This window comes from Juglans regia, chromosome 6, assembly GCF_001411555.2.
Source record: "Juglans regia cultivar Chandler chromosome 6, Walnut 2.0, whole genome shotgun sequence".
Classification (NCBI taxonomy): Eukaryota; Viridiplantae; Streptophyta; class Magnoliopsida; order Fagales; family Juglandaceae; genus Juglans; species Juglans regia.
The window spans coordinates 10,240,301-10,262,424 of NC_049906.1; the positions used below are offsets into that span (position 1 = coordinate 10,240,301).

Consider the following 22,124-nt stretch of genomic DNA (forward strand, 5'->3'; position numbering starts at 1 on the left):
ATTCATATCAGTCCTCATAATGCTTCAAAATGAAGCCATATGTCTCTAAAAGATACTCATCTTATGTCTTTTATCTGTTATATCTCGAGATCTTAATGATATCATAATAAAATATATACAAGCCAAATGCATGCTCAAAAACATAGTTTATGAATAGCGGAGATATTTGAATTTTTATTATTATTGGAATGGGGCTGCACCTTAAAACAAATGGGTTGCCTATATACCCTGTAAAGAGATCAAGCCAAAACGTAATTCTTTTTACATAAATAATTCTCACTATCCAAAAATATCAAAAGTTTCCACAATACCCATATTAGTAATATGTGTTTTAAAGATTTTAGGAGCAAGTCCCTTAATCAAAGGATCTGCAATCATCGCCTGTGCATTTATATGCTCTATATTTGTTTGCCCTTCCTTAACTCTGTCTCTAACCACCAAATACTTGATGTCAATATGCTGGGATCCACTAGAACTCTTATTATTCTTTGAAAAAAACACTCATGCGCTATTATCATAATAAATTGTAATTGGCCTCGAGATAGAATCAACAACTTTCAGTCTAGAAATAAAATTCATTAACCAAACAGCTTGGATCATAGCTCCATGACATGCCTCAAATTCAACTTGCATAGTAGAAGATGCCACCAAAGTTTGCTTAGCAATTTTCCAAGAAACAGCACCCCCAGCCAACAAAAAAACGTAACCTAAGGTTGATTTCAAATCATTTTGACATCCAGCAAAATCAGAATCTAAGTAACCAACCACCTCAAGGTGATTTGAACGCTGGAATGTGAGCATATAACTTTCAGTCTTCTTCAAGTATCTCATTACTTTCTTAGCTGTTTTCTAATGCTCTTGCCCTGGATTTGATATTAGGGTAATTGTTGTTGCTTTCATATTAAGGTAATACTACTATGCTCCCAATTTATATCACTCATTTTGTCTCTTGATATGGTGCCACATGACTTATTCAAATTTCTAAAAAATATTTAAAAGTATATATTCAAAACAAAATGGCTCCGAAAAAATGCAAAAAGAAAATACTAAATTCTAGATTCATTTTACCCTTTTATGTTTGTACTTTAATTTTTTTTTATTTTTTTAATAAGGGAGGTGGCACCACATTGCCACATTAAAAAGACATAGTAAGTGGTATAAATCAGGAGGTATAGTAGCATTTTCCTTAGCATTAAACTATGAAATAAACTATCTCTTGTAAAATACCAAGGGCTCCAGGTCTGTTTTGCATTGGAGGGGCCTCCTCTCTCTCCTTCCCTCCTTCCGTCATTCACTCACCTTGTCTATAAAGGTTTCTTTTGCTTAGTTTTACTTTACTTTCTTCAAATCACCGAGTGTGGTTCTCACGAGCTGCCCACATCTGCTCGTGGTCCTCACCCGCCACCCATTCCGGCAGCTCTTCTCAATACATGCGCCAGATCACCGAACTCGCCACCACCAGACCTTTCAAATCTGACATTGGTGTCTGAAAAGAGACAAGTATGTTGCTTTCATGAGCCCTCACAGATTCCAAAGTCTACCAGAGTTGGTCCAAACTGTAATCCATCATTTTTCGCATCTATCTTACTACTTTCCTATTTAGTTTCCTTTTTGTTAATTAAAATAAAAAAATAGTTCATCTCTCGAACGTTTTTCTGTAGATGTTGAGTCCTCTATTTCTATAAAGGGTGAGGTTGACTCTCTATTTAGGCAAATAGTATTGTCTCTTAGATATTTGTCTGTAGAGAGTATCAATAATAGTAAAGACCAGACCAATCATAAAAGAAAATAGTGTATTGGTAGAGCTTCAAATACATTATTTTGGTTTATGATGTCATGTTTGATATGAAGACATCTCAGAATGTATCTGATCATAGATGTAAGTTTTTCTAATGAGTGAACGATGAAAATTTTCTTAAAAAAAACTATGAAATAAATGTCCTCATTTATTACTTCATTTCACACAATATTTAGCATGTAAATATTAAATAATAATATTTTAATTTAAAAATGTTAGGAACTCAAAGATAACAACGACTATCAGCCGTCAATTTGCTGGTCTATCATTTTAATCGGAGTATGATATAAAACGACAAACTAAGCTCCATCTACTTTAGCTGGAAAAGGAATAGAACAATGGAAAGGGGTAGGAAGAGAGAGGTAGAAAGTACTGTTTATGTGAGGGTCTTGTTCCAACCAAACCCGTTAAATTGACCATAATAATTTAATTTAATAATTTTGCCTTTAAAATTTCTTCTGTTTGAACCACTATTAATAGAAAAAGCAAAAAAAATGTAATTTTAAATATTAGATGCAATAATAAATTGTATAAATACTTTGCACTCTTTTTATAAAAGAGTATGATCTATAATTAAAAAAATTATTTTTTTAATATGAATTTTATATTTATTCATTTTTTCAAAAAAAATACACAACGTTTATACATTTTATAACTGTAAATATCATTTTTTTATATATATATATATATTATAAAAGAAAATAACATTTATACTTATAATTTTTATTTACATAATAATACGTGTCAATGTATCAATTATTAATATAATGAATAGTATAAAATTTAAATTTTAAAAAAACAATAAAATGAATATTATACGTAAAATGTTAAATAAGATTAATGTGATATCGACCCAAGATCTCAATTGTCTCTTCCTTCTCTCAATTACGTATAAAGCAATCCACCTTTCTGCCATCTCTCATTTGCCTCTTTCTTCTCTCATTTTCCAGACACGTGTCACTTCATGATTTGCTTGATCACATTCTTGGGGTGAGCAAGTCATCTCAACTCATCTCAACTCATCTCACTACTATTCATTACTATTTAACAACTTTAACTCACAAATCTCATTATTATTCACAACTCATCTCATTACTATTCACAATCCATCTCAACTCATCTCAGCTCATCTCAAGTCATCTTCGAATCCAAACGTCTCCCATTGACTACTTCCTTTCATTATTCCAAGGCCAGACTCGATTCTTTAGGCTAGCCCATCAATCGGTTAACAAATATAGTACTGTTTGGTTGGAAGGAAAATCATAAAATATCTTACAATCTCGATCGATTATAATATTATATGGTTATAATTAAATATTGTTTAAGCAATAATATGTATTGATCCCCCAACATTTTCTCTCAATATATAAATTTACTAAAGAAATTGACAAAATATTAAGGCCTACGACCTTTATTATTTATTTAATATTATCTAAAATATTTATAAATGCATATGCCGTCTCGTTTGAATTTGAAGATGAGTTGAGATGAATTATGAATAGTAATGAAATGAATTATGAATAATAATAAAATTTATGAGTTAAAATTGATAAATAGTAGTGAATAATAATAATATGAGTTGAGATAAATTGTGAATCAAAATCGAGCCATGTCTATCTCTCTATGCCTGATGATGGATGAATATTAAAAAAAATAACTTAAGCCATTAATAAGATAGAACCATATGTATAATTGTGGCAGTACTTTCCATTATCCTTGGATCATTTCTTTCCTTTATTTTTTTAATAATTTAAAGATTGATGGGTGGTGTCACCTCATCATAATGAGATGCAAATGAGATGATGGTGTAATATGAATAATGCTAGAGCCACTGTTGGGAGCTCGCGCTGGGCTCTAGTATGTATTTTTTTATGTACTGTTTTTAGTTTTTTTTATATAGATTTTTTTAACTATTTTAAATATTTTTAAAAAATAAAGAAAAAATCACAACATTATTAAAAAATACTTTCTTAATCACGAAGTAAAATAAAAAATATTAAAAAATATTTTTTTATTTTACTTCATGATTAAGAAAGTATTTTTTAATGATTTTTTTTTTTTTTTACTTTCTGATTAAGGAAGTGTTTTTTTAATGATGTTCTAAATTTATTTTATTTTTTAAAAAATATTTAAAAATGTTAAAAAAATCTATCTAAAAAATAACTTTAAAAAAAAGACATATAAAAAAACACATATTAGAGCCAGCGGGAGCCCCAAGCGGTGGCTCTAGCATTGTCCAATATGAATAACTTTTCCTATTTATATGTGTGTGTGTGTGTGTATATATATATATATATATGATTAATGCTACCCGACGTGCTTTTTCTAATCATCCTCCCACTAATTCCATTATATGATATTAAATAATTGAAGATTATATATTTTTTATATTCAACTTGTAGATCAATCATTTGATGTAATATCATGTAATGTTGAGATAATAATGATAAAATAGATGATAAATATTTTTTTTTAATAATATATATATATTTATATATATGCACACACCATTAGTTTCTTCCTTGATCTACTTGCCATACTAATACGTTTGGGTAGCAAACATACTTCAGCACTTTCCAAGTATTTTAGTATTATTGGAAATACTTTATATACCAAACAACTTAAAATACTCACAATAGGACCCACAAACTCACTTCAATCTCTACTAATAACTATTCACAAACATTCTATAATATTTATCACTATTAAATGTAAATAAAAAATAAAATCACTATAATATTTATCACTATTATATATAAATAAATAATAAAATCAATATAATATATAAATAAAAAATAAAATCACTATAATATTTATCACTATTATATATAAATAAATAATAAAATCAATATAATATATAAATAAAAAATAAAATCACTATAATATATAAATAAAAAATAACATTACTATAATATTTATCACTATTATATATATGAAAATAAAATCATTATAATATTTATCACTATTATATATAAATTAAAAATAAAATCATTATAATATTTATCATTATTATATATAAAAATAAAATAAAATCACTAAAATATTTATTAATATTAAAAAATCATTATAATAAAATCACTATAATATTTATTACTAAAAATAAAATTACTATAATATTTATGGGACCCACATCTTTTTCAACTACCTATTCAAAAGTCAACAATTCAACATACTTCACACATCTAAACAACTCAAAATATTCTCCATGGGACTCACAAATTTACTTCAATCTCTACTCATAACTATTCACAAACATTCTCAATACTTTTCAAGTATTCTTACTACACAAACGTATCCTAGTCACTAAGCATTCAAATCTCCATACCATGCAATAGGGTTGAAATTACAAGCGGAGCTTTTATTTTGTTAATACTTTTATAGATTGAGAAATGATATTTACAGTTTTAGTATGTCTCAGTCATGCACACTCACTTTAAAAAAATATATATATATATATGAAATTTATATGAAAAAATTATTTTTTTTAATGATAGAGACTCCATCTTTGTATTCTAGCATTACTATTATAGATTAATTTTTCTGGGTACAGAAAATTGGGCAGAAGTATTTAAAAAACAAAATGAAAAAGAAGAAGAAGAAGAAGAATTAGAAGAAAGAAAACCGACATTTATTAATTAAGAATGCTTGCCCAAAGAATATATACAGAGAGAGATAGAGACACATGCATGCAGCTTCAGAAATTGGGACCGATTAAGTTATTGGAAACTGGCCAGCTGCTTAATTGATTTTTTTGCCACCACTCATGATCATAACCTTATTAATGTCATTGGCTATGGCTGTTGCATCTGCTGACACTCCCGCTAGTCCTCTCCTTGAGAATCCAGCACAGTATAAGCCTCTCTCTCCCTTCCAGTGTCCTGGGAAACTATTTTTTGGCATTCCATCATCGTTAAGAGCATACTTATAGTCCTGAAACAGAGATTATTACAACATGTTAATTGCTAGGAACAGAAACCTTGATTAACCTTAAAAATATAAGACATTTTTATCAACTCTCTATTATAAACTATATATATATATATATATGTGTACGAAAGAAAATTGGTATTTGCGGTGCTAAGATCCATATGAAAATTATTGTTTTTTTATATTAGACCTCGGTTCTTTTTAAAGCGCGTACGTAAGGTTTGCATACCCTAATAGTATTGTAATTAGCATTACTCTATATGAAAATGTTGGAAAACAATAAAGAAAAAAATAATAGTCGGGCTGTCCAGAGTAGTCCGCTCAATTTGACCGTTAGGCCAAATTTAATTTTTTTTTTCAATTTTTTAATTCACATTTTTTTATGATCATTTTAAAATATTTTAAAATATATTAAAAAAATTAATACACTAATAGTTACTTTCATAACTATTAAATAATAAAAAATACATAAAATATCAAAATGAGAGACAAAATTAGTTGGTAAAGTTGCATTTTTTTTAAAATAAATATTACCTTCAGCCACTCATTAGCAGTACTTCTATAACCAGTTGCGAAAACAATCGCGTCAAACCGTTTTTCGGTGCCATTTTCGAACAGTACATTGTTCTTGTTAATGCTCAAAATCCCAGCTGGGACAACCTCTATCTCTCCATTTTGAATCTTTTTTATGGTTCCAACATCAATAACAGCAGATCTTCCAGTTGCAATTTTGTTTGCAAATGGACCTTTCTTCGGTTTATGAATCCCATAACTGGACAGATTGCCATATTCGAGTTTTGCAAGCACTGTGATTAGGATATCCACCATGTAAACGGGGAGATAATTCAGCAACGACATTCCTCGATGAACCAAGTCTTTGGTCAGAACATGAAACTACGTACGTACAAATCAAATTAATAATTATTATAAAGAAAAATAGTATAATTTATTATAGATATATAAGCATGCAGTACCTGCACCTGCAATTCAGAACATGAGAACACATGCATGCAAATACGTACGTAAACAAGAAAAAGCGAGAGAGAGAGAGGAGATTTTAAGGATGTAATTACTACGTACGTACCGGACTTCTAACAACGATTGAAGTGCAAGTTCCATGGTCCGAAAGGTCATAGGCAATCTCCATCCCAGAATTACCACAACCAACTACCAAAACATCCTTGGATTTATACCTCGAACCCGATTTGTAATGTTGGGAGTGGAGGATCTCTCCTGGAAAGCTATCCAACCCAGGAATAGAAGGAATATGACCCTCGCTATTCTCACCACTAGCCACCACCAAGAACTCCGAAGTGTAAACTTCAACAGTACTTCCTTTCATGGTGTTCTTAGCTTCAATCCGCCATTTCTTTCCAACATCATCGTAAATTGCGGATTCAACAGAACGATGGTAGAGAGGGTTGATGTTGAATTCTGAGACATAGGCATCAACATAACGAAGAAAATAATCTTTGGGCATGAAGGTGGGGGCATCAGGAGGGATGGATTTAAGCGGTAGATAACAAAATTCTTTTGCTAAATGGAGACCCAATCGATCGTAGGTTCTTTTGTGCCAAAGAGAAGCATAGCAATCTTCCCTTTCTAGGATCAAATTGGGAATGGAGTGAAGATTTAGGCATGCTGCAGTTGCAAGACCAGAAGGCCCTGCTCCTACTATCACTACTACTGTCTCCATGGCCGCCATTGCAGCAATCTTAATTCTTTTTGCAGGGACTCATGAGACTGTCATGCTAGCTTATAAATTATAATGGGTAGAAGGTCTCATGCATGCATGTTCGTGTTCGTGATCGAGAAGCTGTGCAATCTGGTTTGCCATATTGTGGATCATGCAATAATGGAGATTCAATTTAGGAGATCCATAATCTATAAATTAGGGAATCAAGCATATTAATTGCAGGGTAGAAAATTATTTGACGGAATACATTGATGAACAGATCAAGTCATGATCATCAATTACGTCAACTTCCTGTACCTGAATTAATAGTCCATGACCAGTCAAAATTAAGTAATAAATATATCTATCAATCATTTATTTTGAAAATTATAATTGAGGGTTTAAAATTTAATACATGATCATGAAGTATACTATAAAGTTAAAGCTATACATTTAAGAAAAATTATATTCGCTTCTCCATTTATTTATCCTCCATGTACACCATGTGCCAAGAGTCTGTTAATCATATGTTCCGGTTCTTTAAATAGAAAATCTGGATTTGAAACTCCCTCCCCACCCCTTGCATTAAAACAAATGTTAGATTGAAAAAGTTTAGAATTTTAAACTTTAAATCCTCTCTTGCTTTTAGGGTTTATGTACTTCTTAATTACAATTTATTCAAATATTAGAAGCACACCTAATGTCTTGTAAAGAGGAAAATAAATACAGTTATATATCCATTATATATATTAAATCAATTGTGGGTGTACTGTGTACAAGTTTTTGCTACGTACTAATTTAGAGAAAGAGCAGAAAGGATGAGTCTGGTAAACATGCATGATCCCAAATATACAAAAATGGAAGCTGATCAAGAGGAAGATTATGTTTGTAACAATAAGATAAAAAAGTAAAATAAAGAATGGAATTAATCACACACGACACAAAATTTACGTGCTTTGATAATGTGTTTACGTCTACAGAACTATAGAAAATTTTATTTTAAATGATAATCAAAGATATAGTTTGGTGAATATATAAAGATTTAATACATAAATATATAGTAAACCTTAATTAGCGGGTCAAATTCAGATATTTTTGGTAGATATGGGCTGCACATGCATGCTCGCTGACTTTCCTCTTGAGCAGTGATACATGCATGGACTGTGGGCCGATGGATTCAGGCTCCTACACACACATGCATCTGAGTGGATTTCTCCATTGAACTCAGAGCCCTAAGCTGGATTTAATTCTCATTCATGTCGGTTCGCCGAAACCATTGGTGTTGATCTTGTTGGTGACTCGGCATGTCTTTTCCCTTGGGTTTTTGCCGTGTCTGTTGATTTTTCTGTTGTACTTCTTGCTACTGTTTGAACTCTGCTACTGAGACACTGTTGCATCCAGTACCCTCAGCCATGCATGCATGGTTCAACCTCTTGATTCTGGCTCTTAATACCATTATATTCTCACTACAAGAAAACGGCTAATTTGTGGCCATTTAATTCCAGCGAAATGACTATTTACAGTCAAAATGAATCTGTTTTGGTCACAAATAACATTTTCGCCGCAATTAAATGGTCATAAAAGCCCATTTTTCTTGTAGTGTCTCTAGTTGGAGGAAAAAATAGAATGATAAAAATATAAAATCATTTTTTTTTATAATATTTGGTGTAATTTGTTAAGTAATTTAAGAAGAGAAAATATTTTATTTGTATAGAGATATTATAATAGTAAAGCTTACAAATTAACGTGATTTGTTAGAATATATTAAATTTTAAGTTTATTTTTCTATAAAATAGATTTAACGTATTAAATAGAGATATTAGGAACATAAAATTTCTTATTTAAGAAGGAAGTTCCTTGGGAAAATATTGTTATGGATCTCTTGCTTGAAGTACCTAAAAAAATGCCAAGACATGATCGAATATTTGTTGTAATTGATTTGTTTTTCAAGATCATGATCTTCATATCCTGTTCCAAGACTAAGGATTTATTTTTAAAAAGAAATTGATTTTTTTTTTTAAACATCAGAATACTTCTTCTCATTCATTAATCATAAAGAAATTAGTCAATACACCATCTCTTTCTTTATAAGAGAAAATATTCTAAGTGGTCCCTCTTCAATCTTGCATCGTTCCCCATCAATCTGTAATGCCCTCTTTAATTCATGAGCCACACCATTTCCTTCTCTATTGATAAATCTAACTTCCCAATCAGGTCTTTGAGAAAAGATATATCTTATATCTTCTATCAGGGCCAATCAGGTCTTTGAGAAAAGATATATCTTATATCTTCTATCAGTTGGCCCATCCATGCATGCCCATGTATCCACCCTTTTCTTTATAGCACTAATCACTTTCTGAGCATCTCCTTCAAAGATTACTTTCTTTATATTCAGTTCTCTACATAGCTTCGTAGCCCTCCACAAAGCACAAGCTTCAGCTAGCTCAAGATTGTTAAGGATTCCTCATAATCCTCTCCTGATTCTTAACCATCATTCCTACTTTGTAATAGTTGACCCTTAATTGTAGGCTTGTAACCGTTGTCATTCTTTACCTTATTGATCATTACCTTATTGATCTACTCGAGTTAGTGAGGCCAGGAAGGGTTGTAAATGAACCAGTCTGTTCGATAGCCCGCTTGGTTAAACTCGAATCGAACTCAACTCGTGAAAAAAAAAAAACTCATTCGTGAAAACAGATACCCTCTCAAATTGTAAATAACACATACCCGACAAAACTTGAGTCGGCTCGGTTAAGGCTCGTTCGTTTATGCTCGAGTCGGCTCGTTAACTCGACTCGATTAAAACTCATTCATATATTGATAAATATATACATACACCTATGTATACATACACACACACATATATATATATATATATATATATATGTAGTATCTAATAATATAAGCATACCATTTTTATAATTAAATATATAATATGTAATCTAATTACTTATATCTATATAATGAATATACTTCATAAGTATATTTTATAATTTGTATAATAATTAGTCGATAAATTTAATAATTTCATATACTAGTATGCGGGAATCATATATGAAATATATATATACTATCATATTAAGTGTACGTATTAATAATATATGTAGGTATATAATATATTGTTATTTTGGATAAATATTAACTAGTTATATATTAATTATTTATAAATTTTTTAAAATTTTATAATTCAATAGAGGTTCTACTTGTTAATTGTATAAATTTAATACTAGATTTTTTTTTTAATTTATTAATTATTAAATCTTATTAAAAAAAAACAGTTCAAGCTCGAGCTCGAGCTCGGCGCGACTCGAACTAGTTTGTGGGACGAGCTCGAGCTCAAGCTCGAGTTGAGAATTTAGCTTATCGAGTCGAGCTCGAACAAAAAAAAAAATCTCGAGCTCGAGTATTTTTAGTCGAGTCAAACTCGACAAGCCAAAGGCCGGCTTGGCTCGACTCGGCTCGATTACAGCCCTCAAGCCAGGTGATCAAGATTTTTTGTAGCATATTCAGTGCATGCATTCATAATAGAGTAGTACTACTACATGTATTTATTATTTTACTTACAACACTCATTTTATTAGTTTTTTTTAAATTCAAATTATCTTGATTTTCAACTTATCAATAACTGATGCGTAGAGAAGTAAGTTTTTTTTAAGTACATTTAATATTTTTCATAGTGATATGCATGCATATTTATTGGAAATGTTTGATACTCACTACAAGAAAAATAAATATTTATAATAAATTATTTACCATAATAAAAATTATTTATATAAAAATATTTTAAAAAATAACTAATTACAAATAAATAATTTTCTTAACTCATCGAAATATGTTCAATTTTGGTATTTCTGTATGTTGAAGATGCTTGAGTGCCATATTGGACTGCAGTACTTTATGCAGATATTAAAGAAGAAGGGTCATAAGTAAAGATTCGAGCAGGTGGGTCAAAGCTTAAAGAAATGATTGCAGATATTGTACTTTTATGATCGATATATTGTACCAACTCGTTTCATCGGCGTGGTGGCATCCATATCATTAATAAGAGAATAAATATAGGTAAAAATTATTATTAAAAATATTTATTTTACATATATAATTTAATACTATTTAAATCACATATTTTGTTAAGTGAGTGTTAGAAATAATTAATAAAAAATAATCAAGTAATGAATGTAAAGTATATATTATTACAGTGATTTCTCTCTAATATTTTTCTTAATAAAAATTATTTGTTTGTTGATGATCGAGAATGATATTCTTGAATAATTATTTATAATGAAAATGATAATTAATTAATTTTTTTCTTAAATATCTGATGATGATGATTAATAATTTTTTAAAATTAATGTAAATTTTATTCTGAAATCCCAATTATCAAAAAAAGAAAAAAAAAAAAGTTAGAAAGTGCGTGAGCTAAGCATGCGTTGGCTTAGGGTAAAAGCATGCAGGCAGGCGGCATCCAATGCATTGCGGTTTGCGTCCACACTTTCTCTTTCTCATTTCACCCTTTCCCACTTTTCTACGTAACCGCCGCTTACCCTGAGTACATCCTTGATAACGTTAGATCCTACGTCTTCCTACGTCGCCTTATGTTCACAAAAAGGATAAATAATAATAATAATAATAAAGTATTATTACATGCTTTTTGAAAGAAGAATAAATGACATTAAAATTTGTTAATTGATTAAGGTTGTATTTACGTGTTAAATTGAGTTGAATTGAGATGATAAAATATTATTAGAATATTATTTTTTAATATTATTATTATTTAAAAATTTAAAAAATTTAAATTTTTTATTATATTTTATATTAAAATTTGAAAAAGTGATAATAGTGAGTTGAGATGAATTTATGATCTAAACGAATCATTGTGTTTGAAAATGTAATTGTTTTCATATATATATTTTTTTAGAATATTTTATTATTATTTATAAATTATTTTATTATTATTTATAGATAATCTGAGATACTCTTAACATTCAAACGTTGAAATGATACGTGAATAGGAATGATAATAGTAATAAATAATTTATGAATAATAATAAAGTAGTCTAAAGTTATTTCATAACAGTTGTATTTTCACTCGGACCTTTAGATTTCAACCGATATGCATAGCTCTTTCCAATGAGTCATCTTTCTATAGAATTTAAAATTAAAGAGAGATAGATCAAGTCGTAGATCTAATAGTCACAAATGATGCTTTGGATATAAAATACAGATAGAATGCACATATTTAATATATTATCATGAAACTGTAAGCCGTTTGGCAATTTTCTTTTTGAAAAAAATGATAATAGAAATTTGTGCATTCTTCTTCATAACTTAATTAAAGAATATGAGTTTGAATACATGGTTCATTATAGGGGTGTTACCCGCCACGCCTCCCACCCTGCACCATGCGGGTGGGAGGGTTTCCTACCCCCCAGGAGGCGGGGGCAGGGCGTAACTATTGAGGGATGGAGTTGAAACCAAACCTCGTCCCGCCCTCCGCTCAACCCAAATTATAATATAATTTAAACTATAAATTGAAATTTATACATTCAAAAAAAATATAAATTCATTAGAGTTGTATTTTGAATTGTCTTGGACTCCTAGGCCAACCATTATATAGAAGGTTAAAGCAATACAATATTTATAGTCATACTTAAGTAATGTGGGACTTACTGAATACATTAACTTGAATTCAACTTCAAATTTTAAACAAATTGTATATATCTATATATAATATATTTATATAAATATTAAAAATTATAATTTTTTATATTAAAAAATAGAGAGGTGCGGAGCGGGGGGTGGGGTGGGGCAGACGAAGGCGGGGCCCAGCTGCCCAGCCCTAGTTCATTATCTTTTTCTTCTTTATTTTATCATCCCTTCCATTTAACACCACAGTCGCTATAATCCTCTTTAAATAAATAAATAAATAAAAAAGGAGACATTGGAAAGCATTTTTATGAACTATTATTATGAGTTGGGATATGAGGACAACATGATCTGGAGACAAACCTCATGAAAGATCATAAAACAAAGGGTCATCAAGATCAAGTCATAAGGCGTGGTCATTAATTATTTGAGAACAAGATCATTAGTCACTTGGGAACATCTCAAATATATATTATGGTTTATTTTCTGACCCAAAAGAAAGATTCTCTCATTTTTTTTTAAGGCAAAAAGCAACAAAGAAATTCTACTTAAAAAGGAGATAATACAGATAATATTTCATTTTGTCTTCCTATGTTATCTAATTGCATGCGTAGCTGTTCTGTTGGAAAAGAAATCTTAAAATGCAACAGCAATTATTAGGAAAATCCACTGAGATCCGTATTATATTCCACCAGAATGCTTTTCATAATTGCATAATATATATATATATATTTATATATATTATAATTCAAATTCCATTAATTAAAACATTTTGTTTCCTTGACGATTTCTTAAATTAAATTGCTTACTCGCAAATAAGTAATTTATTTTATTATTTACACTGATGTTAGAACTAGTAATATATGACACGACTGTTAAATTTTAAAATAAATAATAAAATTATAGAGTTGAGCTTAATCAAATCCGAATCAATCCGACTTGATCAATCCGAATTGATCTAGTTCTTCCTTAGTCTCAATAAGTACCTTTTACTATAATCTAAAATATTTTATTGATCTTTTAAAAAATGTTTAGTAAATAATTAACAAATAATCCTAATGTGATTGAAGTAGATCCATTTGAAAATGTGTTTATTACAATTATGGAGAGTAATAAAAGTAAAAAAAGGCTTGCTAGACTTGAAGCTGAGTGACACATTTAGTTCGGGTATTGAGGTATTTTCAAGTATTATGAGACTTGCTAGTTTGGGTATTGAGTTATTCTCGAGTATTTTGAGAATATCTCATTATTATTTATTATTTTATTATTACTTTTTATTTATTTTTTATTATTATTTATTACTATTTAATATTCTATTATTATTTTTTTATTATTATTCACAAAATATTTCAGAATACCTCACTATCCAACTCAAAATAATTCATAATCAAACTCAATTGAGTTTACACGAAAACGAAAACAAAAATTGCCACCCATGCAAGAATGTAGTGATGGATTGTTAAAAAGAAGACAAATCAAATTTTTTTATTAAAAAAAAGACAGTTAAAAATTATAATATTGTTGTAATCTATATAAATCACTCTTGAATTTTCACATGTGAAAACGTGAAAGATGCGTCGTTAAATATTTATATAATTTATATTATTTGAAACACTAAGTTTCCGTTTGGATAGTGAATAATTCTTGCATATTCATCCTCATCTTCTGATGTGTTTTTGTTGGAATTTAATGATCAATTTCTCATTTGTGAAAACAGATTGATCAATTTGTTCATATCTCGTTTGTTTTCACAAATTGATCAATGGTTTTCACAACTTAGAAGATGTGGATGAATTTAATGATCAATGGTATTTTGTTATACCATTCATCCATGTCTAGTTTATTTCATAATTTCTCTCAACTCATTTCATCTAATTTTATTTAATCATTATAATTTTTCTAAATACTCACACAAAATTTAAAAAAAAAAAAAAAAAAAACTACTATGCCCACCATTTCTTATTGCTCTACTTGACCGCTCAAGAAAAAAAAATTATTATTTGTTACTTAATGATTAAGAAAATAATTTTAAGTGTATTGGTGTATTTTTTTTTTATTTTTAAAAATATTTAAATATATTAAAAAAATATAAATAGAAAAATGAAAAAAAAAAGTTGTAAAAGTAACTAGTGGTAACAATGAGCGGTGCTACTCAGGCGACAGAGTAGAATTACTCATAAAATAAATAATTCAATTTTTTTAAATCTTAAAATAAAAATAATATTAAAAAAATATATTTTAACAAAATTTTATTTAATTTTTAATTTTAATATTAATTTATTTCATCTTATCTCACGTGTGAAGTATTAGTGAGAAGGAGAAAGATTATAAATAGTACTCACACGAATTCGACCTTCTACTTTGTTTGGAAACTTGATACGGATAAAAAAAAATGATATTTATAATTTTATAATTTGTAAGGCCTTGCATATTTCTTTTTTAAAAATAAGTAAACTTATATAAAAAAAAATATAGTTATATTTTTTTTCAACTAGAGTAAGAGTTTGGTACCCTTAAAAATGAAAATAGCATTCTTCTGAAAAAAATAGAAAAATATTATTTACAGTTATATAATTATATAAGTAGTATGCACTTATTTTAAAAAATAATAATAATAAATATCAGACTAATAAAAAAATTAATTTTTTTAATAATAAAATTAATTTTTTAAAAACAAATATACAAATAAATGTAAATAGCATTGCTAAACGAAATAAAATAATACAATTAGGCTGTCAAAAACAGGAGATTAGCACGCGAGACGAAGCACGTACGATAACATTTGATTTTCATGTACACGCTCCTCATCATCACGCGCGTGATTCGTTTTCCCACCTTCCCTCAGACAAAATGGTGAGTCCTCCTGTCCGGACCCCAACTCCGAATCATCATTCATCGAACGCACCGAGCCCCTTCCTAATTACCTAGTCTCAAGCCTCAGGTTCACGAACCCAATCTTGACCGTCCGAACATTGGGGTCCGATGTACCAACGGTTAAGATGTAAATATTCAAACTTTCATGGTTTTCGGCTAGTGTCTCTGTTCTACTACAGTGTGCAGGCCCCACGCTCTGATTCGCAACTGACACTTCTTCCGACACACTGAAAAGCATTGAAATAATTAATACGAATGTAGAAAACGAAGGAACGGGAAGAAAAATATGGGAGAAGTCTCCATTATTACTTCTCGTACTCAATCTCTTTTAGACACATAGAGATACACTTGTAAGCTGGAAGAGTGCAGTTGCGGAGTTAAGCTAGAGCTAGCCAGAAGTTAAAAAGCTTTTTAGATATAAACCCCGCATTGGGCAAGCAGCAGATCTGCAGAGGGACAGAGAGTTTTGGGTTTTTGGTGCTGGTAAGTGGTGCAATGGAGGAGAGGCCAGAAATGGAGTTGATATCGATTCCGGCGACGCCTAGAGCATCGACGCCGGAGACACAGACCCCGTCGGGTCAGAGGTCGCCGAGGCAGCTGGGGAAGGAAGGGAAGTCGTCGTCGGCGTGGACTCCGACTTCGTTTATATCTCCTCGGTTTCTGAGCCCGATAGGGACGCCTATGAAGAGGGTGCTGATCAACATGAAGGGTTATTTGGAAGAGGTCGGACATCTCACGAAGCTCAACCCTCAGGACGCATGGCTTCCCATCACTGAGTCTCGCAATGGGAATGCTCACTATGCTGCGTTTCACAACCTCAATGCCGGAGTCGGCTTCCAGGCCCTGGTTTTGCCGGTGGCCTTTGCTTTTCTCGGCTGGTATAATCATATATACATACATACACATATATATATGTGTGTGTGTATATATATATATTCGTCACCTTTTTCTATGGTCTTTCATTTATAGTTGTTCTCATTTATAGTTAGATAATGGGTTTAGGGAGGTTAGGTAGCTCTTGTAGCACTGCCATTGCAAGGACCTTTCTGAACTCTGAAGTGCCTGCCTGCCCGGGCATGTCTGACTCGAGTATGCAATTATGAATTCTCAGTTCTTGTTGAGGATTTTTTTCTTTTCTTTCATACTTTTGATCTTAATTAACAACTCTGATGTTATTTCTCTATCTTCTGATTCCTGCAATTAATTTCAAAAGAGGAACTCCTTTTGGTTTCTTACATGTTCTGAATTTCCCAAACATTGTGTTTGTACCGTATATACAAGTGTCTTTGCAGTTGTACCATTGATTTCCTTTTACTTGAATATTTCTCTCTTTATCTGCATTCCACATGCTTGGTAGTCACAAGAATTTGACTAAAGGTACGTGGTAAGTTTCTTTTTTCTTTGTTTTTTAAGTAAAGTTCTTGATATACGTGGTTGGTTTAATAAAAGAAGAATGAAACATCCTTGAGGCAAGTCATTCGGGGTCCTTTAACTTTTGCTTTTTGAGTAATTTATTCTAGAGAAAAAAAGCCACCTCTCATACTGGGGCCGTCATAATTCTGTTAAGACTTTTTGGGATTATGACAGAAGGCCCTTTATACTTTGATAATTCCTTGTTTCACATCTGCTTCTCTTAATAATATTCGTGTCAAATCACCGAAATAGTAACAGGAACACTTTGCTTAGGCATACTGTGCAACCTTGAGTAGTATGCTCTTTCTCCTTGTGTTTCTTCAAAATGGTTTGATCTTTCCTTAGCAAACTATTCCCCCACTGTAAAATGTGAAAAATAGGGAATAAGGACAAAAAACTAAGCTCAATATGATATATGTTTCCTTCAATTGCCTTGTGTATGGAGAAAACCCAGATTTCTCATTTTACACAATCTTGTGGGTTAGGTGTTCGATTAAGTTGCAGATTGGTGATTGTGGAGAATATAAGAAATTTGACGATATATTTTAAATTTTTACTCGAGTTGGTCATAGATATTCACACAAGCGTTTAAGATATGAAGACCTGAACAACACAAGTGATCCACATTTGAATACTCCTGGATAATTAAACAGAAAAACTAAGCTCGTGTTAGTGGTTCTTGAGTCCCAGTGAGAAGCTTCTTAAAAGGCCTTACGAAATTGGACTGGTGGGTGTAGTTTTTTCAGGAAGCAGAGTGCATGATGCGAACATCCATGGCTCCCATGAATGACATCGTTTACCTCACGTGTTCATAATATTCTGTGGTTTGTGGTTATATGTCTCTAGCTTAAATCTTTCAAAGATTTCAATATAACATCAATGCCACACTGTGCTGCCGCAAATAACATAATATTGTTACTGGAAACTATGCTTTTTCTTGTTGCTGCTTTTTCTATTTTTATATGGTTATGGACCCCTTTTACATTGGTGAGGCAAATCTTGGTTAGAACCTTTACTAATTTATTCTTATTTATAAGTCTTTCAGTACTGGGTAAGGGCTTACCAAGTGAAATACCATTTGGGGGAAAAAAATGCTTGCTGTCATATATCATAAGTGCTCTGTTGAAAATTTATGAACATTACACCAATTAATATATGTTGGTTGATATGTTTTTCATTCTTTACTTTTCTATAGGAGCTGGGGAATACTTTCTTTAACCATAGCCTATTGTTGGCAACTCTATACTTTGTGGATTCTAGTTCAGCTACATGAGGCAGTTCCAGGAAAGCGGTACAACAGATATGTGGAGCTTGCAGAAGCAGCATTTGGTGAGAATGAATTCCTGTTTATTGTAAACAACTTATGAATTGATAATTGCACAAACAGATACATGGCTATACATGGCTGTAAAAACTTGTTATACAGGGCTGATTAGTTGTATTTATTCCTGATCTACCCCAATAATATTTGACCATTCCATTTATGACAATAGTCAGATGAGTATATTTATGGTATTTTCACATTTTGAAGGGTGGTCGCTTGTATGATAAGTGGTCAAGTTGGATACTGTTAGATTAGAAGATGTTGGTCATCCCATCTTTTGCTCTTTGCTTTCTAAAATTTAGTATTTTCGACAATTTATGTAGTCTTGCTGTTGGTTGACTATCCTAGGTGTCTAATACTAATGTTGATCATCATGGGGTACATGGGTACCTATGTTGGACGACGAGTACAGGGGAAACTAAAAAATTATGGAGAGTGGATGATAACTTCACTGACTATCATGGAGTTGATCATACCTTAACTGATTATCTGTGTAATTTAGAATTATTAATTTATTTGAAAACATGATCTTGCTACATTTCCAAATGTAGCTAAATATTAGTAGTAAATCTGAGAACGGTGATTGGAGTACAAGAGGTTTACTAATTCTTTTGATGCAAGCAATCTGCTGAAGATACTTTTCTTTTGCAGGGGAAAGATTGGGTGTCTGGCTTGCTCTCTTCCCCACTGTTTATTTATCAGCAGGAACCGCAACAGCTTTGATTCTTATAGGAGGGGAGACCATGAAACTATTTTTCCAGATAGTTTGCGGGCCCCTCTGTTCATCAAATCCCCTTACAACGGTAGAGTGGTATCTGGTGTTCACTTCCCTATGCATTGTTCTGTCTCAGCTCCCAAACCTCAATTCAATTGCTGGACTTTCACTCATAGGGGCCGTGACAGCCATCACTTACTCCACCATGGTGTGGGTCCTCTCCGTTAGCCAACAAAGGCCACCGCCAATATCTTATGAACCCCTTTCAATGCCATCCTTCACTGCTTCTGCCTTTTCAGTCATGAATGCACTTGGAATTGTTGCTTTTGCTTTTAGAGGACACAATTTAGTGTTGGAGATTCAGGTATGCACTCTGCAAGGGCTGAAGAGATCAAATTTACTCTTTACTCTAGCAGCAACATCCAAAAGTTGAGAATCTAATGGAGTTCATTGGCTTGTTTCAGGCAACTATGCCATCTACATTTAAGCACCCAGCTCATGTCCCTATGTGGAGAGGAGCCAAAGTTGCTTATTTCTTTATTGCCATGTGCTTGTTCCCTGTTGCCATTGGAGGCTTTTGGGCTTATGGAAACCTTGTAAGTATTCTAATTGCACTACACTTGATGTTTAAATGCCTTCTTGATACTTAATTGCACCACTCTTGATACTCATCAATTGATAAAATCATGATGATTTACAAGCATCAGAAGCAAACTTTCTTCACAACTATGCATACAAAATGGTGAATTTCATATTTCAGTCAGTCTAAAAGAAGATTCCAGTGTGTCACCGGATTTGCAGGGAATAATTTCATAGATTGTTTAAAATAATGGTCAAAATACTGCATTCAATTTGGGACTTCAGGAGAAGTGATGGTTTTTCATGGTATAAAAGTTGGTGGTTTGAATTCGAATCTTTTCTTTACACTGTACCTTCAATGTAAAGTAAACATTTTGCATGTTGATCCCTACTAATTAAGGGAGGAGAGTCCATGCTTACATATGAAAGGGAGTGTTAAAATGATTAAATTCAACGATTTCCCGTCAAGTTTAAGCATTCAGGATAAATGGTAGTATAGTATGGGTGAAGACTTCAATGAAATAATACATACTAGAGGAAATAGCTTTTAGCTAATTCTGTAAATTCAAGATAGATCTTCTGATATTCTCTCTTTTATTTAAAACGGAGAAGAGCCTGATTTTGGAAGGTGAGTTCACTTGCATTTGAATGCTCTCATACGTGTTAGTTATTAGGATTGGGTCCTTCTTGTGACCAATGATGAAAATGATAAATCATCATAACATAGTCTAACCAATGACTTTTTTCCAAGTTGGATTTCCTCCGTCTATACTATAGTGATATTGATATTAATTTATGCAAAAACCTCATTGATCTCTTACAACATTTTCATAAAGATGTCATTGCATCATGCAGACTGCATGTAGCTTGGATAGTTGGATTAATACTCTTTTTGTTTGTTGCAGATGCCTTCAGGTGGGATTCTTAATGCCTTGTATGCCTTTCATAGTCATGACATTCCGAGAGGACTTCTTGCCATAACATTTCTGCTAGTCGTGTTCAACTGTTTGAGCAGTTTCCAGATATACTCCATGCCTGTTTTTGACAGCTTTGAAGCCAGCTACACCAGCCGAACCAACCGCCCCTGCTCGATCTGGGTCAGATCCGGTTTTCGTGTGTTTTACGGATTTGTAAACTTCTTCATAGGGGTGGCACTCCCTTTTCTCTCCAGTCTTGCTGGTCTGTTAGGAGGACTCACTCTTCCAGTCACATTTGCTTATCCATGCTTCATGTGGGTTCTCATAAAAAAGCCTACAAAATACAGCTTCAACTGGTACTTCAATTGGATCCTAGGTTGGCTAGGCATTGCTTTCAGCTTGGCCTTTTCCATTGGAGGTATCTGGAGCATTGTGAACAGTGGACTTAAGTTGAAATTCTTCAAACCCAATTGAAAAATGTAAACAAAGAAAGCGAAAAAAGGATGGCTGAGTTCTGCAGAAATGATGTTGGGATTATATTTATATGTTATTTGGCATACACCAAGTGTCATGAAAGAACATCTTTCCTAGTACTTCATAGGATTAAACTGCTGTCATGTTTGAATTCATTTTGAAGCCTCGAATCTCTATGTAATATTAGTCTTCATGCATAATTTTGTTCCTCCCTCGGCTGCCTTGGCAGGATTCTATCTGGTGTTGAGATAATCAAATGGATCACAGTATGTTGGATTTGCTATTAAGATATGTGCAGCATTAAGGCCCGTTTATATATAGAAACGGTTTCGTTTCGTCTCATCTTATCATTATAATTTTTTTAAATTTTAAAATAAAAATAATATTAAAAAATAATATTCTAATAATATTTTAGTTAAATTTTAATTTTCATCTAAAATCATTTTATTTTATCTTACAATATAAACGGGACCTAAGACTTTTAAATTTTGAAATGTGAAAAAAAAATTGAAATTAAAAGAAAAAAAAAGAGAGCTTATATTATTTCACATCGAACTCCACTCAAGTCTCAGTCCATAGGTGGAATTGGAATGCGTAAGTTTTGTCGTTTAAAGGTAGGTTTCCTCTTGATAAGCACTTTGGATTAAACAACAAAGTGGACAAACTAGTCACAATTCGTTGTCACTGTCCTTCAACTACCATAGAAAAATTGCATTTATAATCAGTGTGGATACCGCATCTAATAAACTAATTTAATTTAAAAAATTAAATTTTATAAATTAAAT

The 22,124-nt window shown here is 31.5% G+C and overlaps 2 protein-coding genes across 2 annotated transcripts; one reads left to right on the forward strand and one right to left on the reverse strand.

The window, feature by feature from the left end:
* Positions 1-5,536: 5,536 nt before the first annotated feature.
* LOC109010271 (probable indole-3-pyruvate monooxygenase YUCCA10) lies at positions 5,537-7,421 on the reverse strand. Its single transcript, XM_018991049.1, has 3 exons — positions 6,810-7,421; positions 6,260-6,619; positions 5,537-5,728 (listed from the first exon to the last, which is right to left on the reverse strand). Exons 1-3 carry the CDS (start codon positions 7,419-7,421, stop codon positions 5,537-5,539), a joined length of 1,164 nt encoding a protein of 387 aa, XP_018846594.1.
* An 8,765-nt stretch (positions 7,422-16,186) lies between these two features.
* LOC109010297 (lysine histidine transporter-like 8) lies at positions 16,187-21,626 on the forward strand. The gene is made up of 5 exons (XM_018991078.2): positions 16,187-16,795; positions 18,526-18,659; positions 19,306-19,733; positions 19,834-19,965; positions 20,854-21,626. The coding sequence occupies exons 1-5, from the start codon at positions 16,413-16,415 to the stop codon at positions 21,337-21,339; spliced, it is 1,563 nt and encodes a 520-aa protein (XP_018846623.1). The 5' UTR covers positions 16,187-16,412; the 3' UTR covers positions 21,340-21,626.
* Positions 21,627-22,124: the final 498 nt, after the last annotated feature.

Coding starts and splice junctions, on each gene's coding strand:
- LOC109010271 (XM_018991049.1), bottom strand. CDS start 7,421: ATGGAGACAGTAGTAGTGATAGTAGGAGCAGGGCCTTCTGGTCTTGCA. Junction 6,620..6,809: donor CAATCGTTGTTAGAAGTCCG/GTACGTACGTAG, acceptor GTACGTACGTAG/TTTCATGTTCTGACCAAAGA. Junction 5,729..6,259: donor CTGCTAATGAGTGGCTGAAG/GTAATATTTATT, acceptor TCTCTGTTTCAG/GACTATAAGTATGCTCTTAA.
- LOC109010297 (XM_018991078.2), top strand. CDS start 16,413: ATGGAGGAGAGGCCAGAAATGGAGTTGATATCGATTCCGGCGACGCCT. Junction 16,796..18,525: donor GCCTTTGCTTTTCTCGGCTG/GTATAATCATAT, acceptor ACTTTTCTATAG/GAGCTGGGGAATACTTTCTT. Junction 19,966..20,853: donor TTTGGGCTTATGGAAACCTT/GTAAGTATTCTA, acceptor TGTTTGTTGCAG/ATGCCTTCAGGTGGGATTCT.